The following is a 1789-nucleotide window of genomic DNA, read 5'->3' as shown; positions in this document are numbered from 1 at the left end:
CGAGTGCCGCGGATCACGCGCGGCCCCGGCCCCGGCCGAGCGCCGCCTCGCCGGAAAGTGCGAGCGCGCCTGTTTTGGCAGGACTTCGAGAGCAACGAGGAGCTGAAGTTCAGAGTGATCGGCTTCCTGGAGGAGGTCATCCACGATCCCGAGCTCCTCACCCAGGAGAGGAAAGCGGCGGCCAACATCATACGGTAAAGGGCTCCCGGCGCGGGCACGCTCGTGCCGGGCTCCCGGCCCCGTCCGGCTCTTGCCCAGGGTACAAGCCGGCACCAAATCTCTCTGTCGAGCTCGGGCAGCGGGTGCCGGCGCGGGGCTGCGCGCGCCCCTCGCCACGGCGTCGGGGCAGAGCCTCCTGGCTGCGCGGCGGCGTGCCCGCTGCCCGCTCTGGCCCCGCTCTCGGCTCGCTCCGGCCGCGGCTCCGCGGTGCCCGGCGCGCCTGCTCCGCGGCCGCGCGCCCCTCCTGCTCCCCCCGCCGCAGCAGCTCCGTCTCTCCCTGCCGCAGGACTCTGACGCAGGAGGATCCCGGAGACAACCAGATAACCCTGGAGGAGGTGGTGCAGCTGGTAAACGCCCTCGCCGCGCTCCGCCCCGCCGCGGCGCTCGTCGCGGTGGCCGCGGAGCTGCGGAGCTTTGTTTTTCTTGTATGAAAAGTGAAAGAACGAAGAAACCTTGCCGAGCTCTCGCCTAACCCGCCCTGCGCGTTGCCGGTGTCCCTTAGGCTGAGGGCGTCAAAGCCGAACCTTTCGAAAGCCACTCGGCTCTGGAAATAGCAGAGCAGCTCACCTTGCTCGATCACCTGGTCTTTAAGAAGATCCCCTACGAGTAAGCGCAGCCCCCGTGAGCCCGGCGCCTTTCGTCGCCCGTGGCGGGCGCCCGGCCCCGGGGACGCCCTGCCGCCGCGCTGCCCTCCCGCAGCGTCCCGAGCCGGACGCGCCGTCCCGCCCGGCCAGAGCTGGGCGGCTGCCGGCGGTCAGAAACAAGCGTCCGAGCGAACGCCGTGGCTTGCAGGGAGTTCTTCGGGCAAGGCTGGATGAAGCTGGAGAAGAACGAGAGGACCCCTTACATCATGAAAAACACGAAACACTTCAATGACGTGAGTACGGGCGCCGCCGGGGCCGGGGCGAGGGGCCGGGGCACCGTCAGCGCCACTGCTTGGGATTTGCCAGCGGTATTTCACACCCTCCTCTGCTGAATGTTTTAATGCTGCTTTCAGGAAATGCAAAGTGCCGGCAGATAGAGCTGGTGCAGATATACTTGCTCCTTCCTGGAGCTGGTGCAGTGAAGGGAAATTTTTAAAAGCTTATTTGAGGACGGAAGGTAGGTACTGGCTCCCGACGGTGTTCGCAGGAGCGCCCCTGCCACGGGGACAGTGACTGCTSTCTTCCCAAAGGTCAGTAACTTGATAGCATCTGAGATCCTGCGGAACGAGGAGATCAACGCCAGAGTGAGCGCCATAGAGAAGTGGGTGGCGGTGGCGGACATCTGCCGGTGCCTGCACAACTACAACGCGGTGCTGGAGATCACCTCCTCCCTGAACCGCAGCGCGATCTTCCGCCTGAAGAAAACGTGGCTCAAGGTCTCCAAGCAGGTAGGGGCGCGTGGGCCGGGCCGCCTAGCAGGAGGGCTGCACGGGCACGGCTTGAAAGGCCGTGTGAAAACGCATCCCACCGGGGCGCAGGGAGCCCACGCGGGGCCCCAAACACGGCGCATCCCACCGGGGCGCAGGGAGCCCACGCGGGGCCCCGAACACGGCGCATCCCACCGGGGCGCAGGGAGCCCACGCGGG

At 66.8% G+C, this 1789-nt stretch overlaps 1 protein-coding gene across 1 annotated transcript in view; it reads left to right on the top strand.

The window, feature by feature from the left end:
- LOC146597758 (ras-specific guanine nucleotide-releasing factor 1-like) overlaps positions 1 to 1789 on the top strand; it is a 30600-nt gene that overhangs the window by 20914 nt on the left and 7897 nt on the right. The window contains exons 15-19 of the mRNA XM_085301584.1: positions 82 to 194; positions 506 to 566; positions 722 to 825; positions 1012 to 1096; positions 1394 to 1662. Of these exons, the coding sequence (XP_085157710.1) occupies positions 82 to 194; positions 506 to 566; positions 722 to 825; positions 1012 to 1096; positions 1394 to 1662 (632 nt within the window). The remainder of the gene's footprint in view (positions 1 to 81; positions 195 to 505; positions 567 to 721; positions 826 to 1011; positions 1097 to 1393; positions 1663 to 1789) is intronic.

The sequence above is a fragment of the Rhea americana genome, unplaced genomic scaffold (assembly GCF_003343005.1).
Source record: "Rhea americana isolate MKP2758 unplaced genomic scaffold, rheAme1 scaffold_178, whole genome shotgun sequence".
Taxonomy (NCBI): Eukaryota; Metazoa; Chordata; class Aves; order Rheiformes; family Rheidae; genus Rhea; species Rhea americana.
The sequence above is the reverse complement of the archived record's forward strand: the minus strand, read 5'-3'. Positions and strand labels throughout refer to the sequence as shown.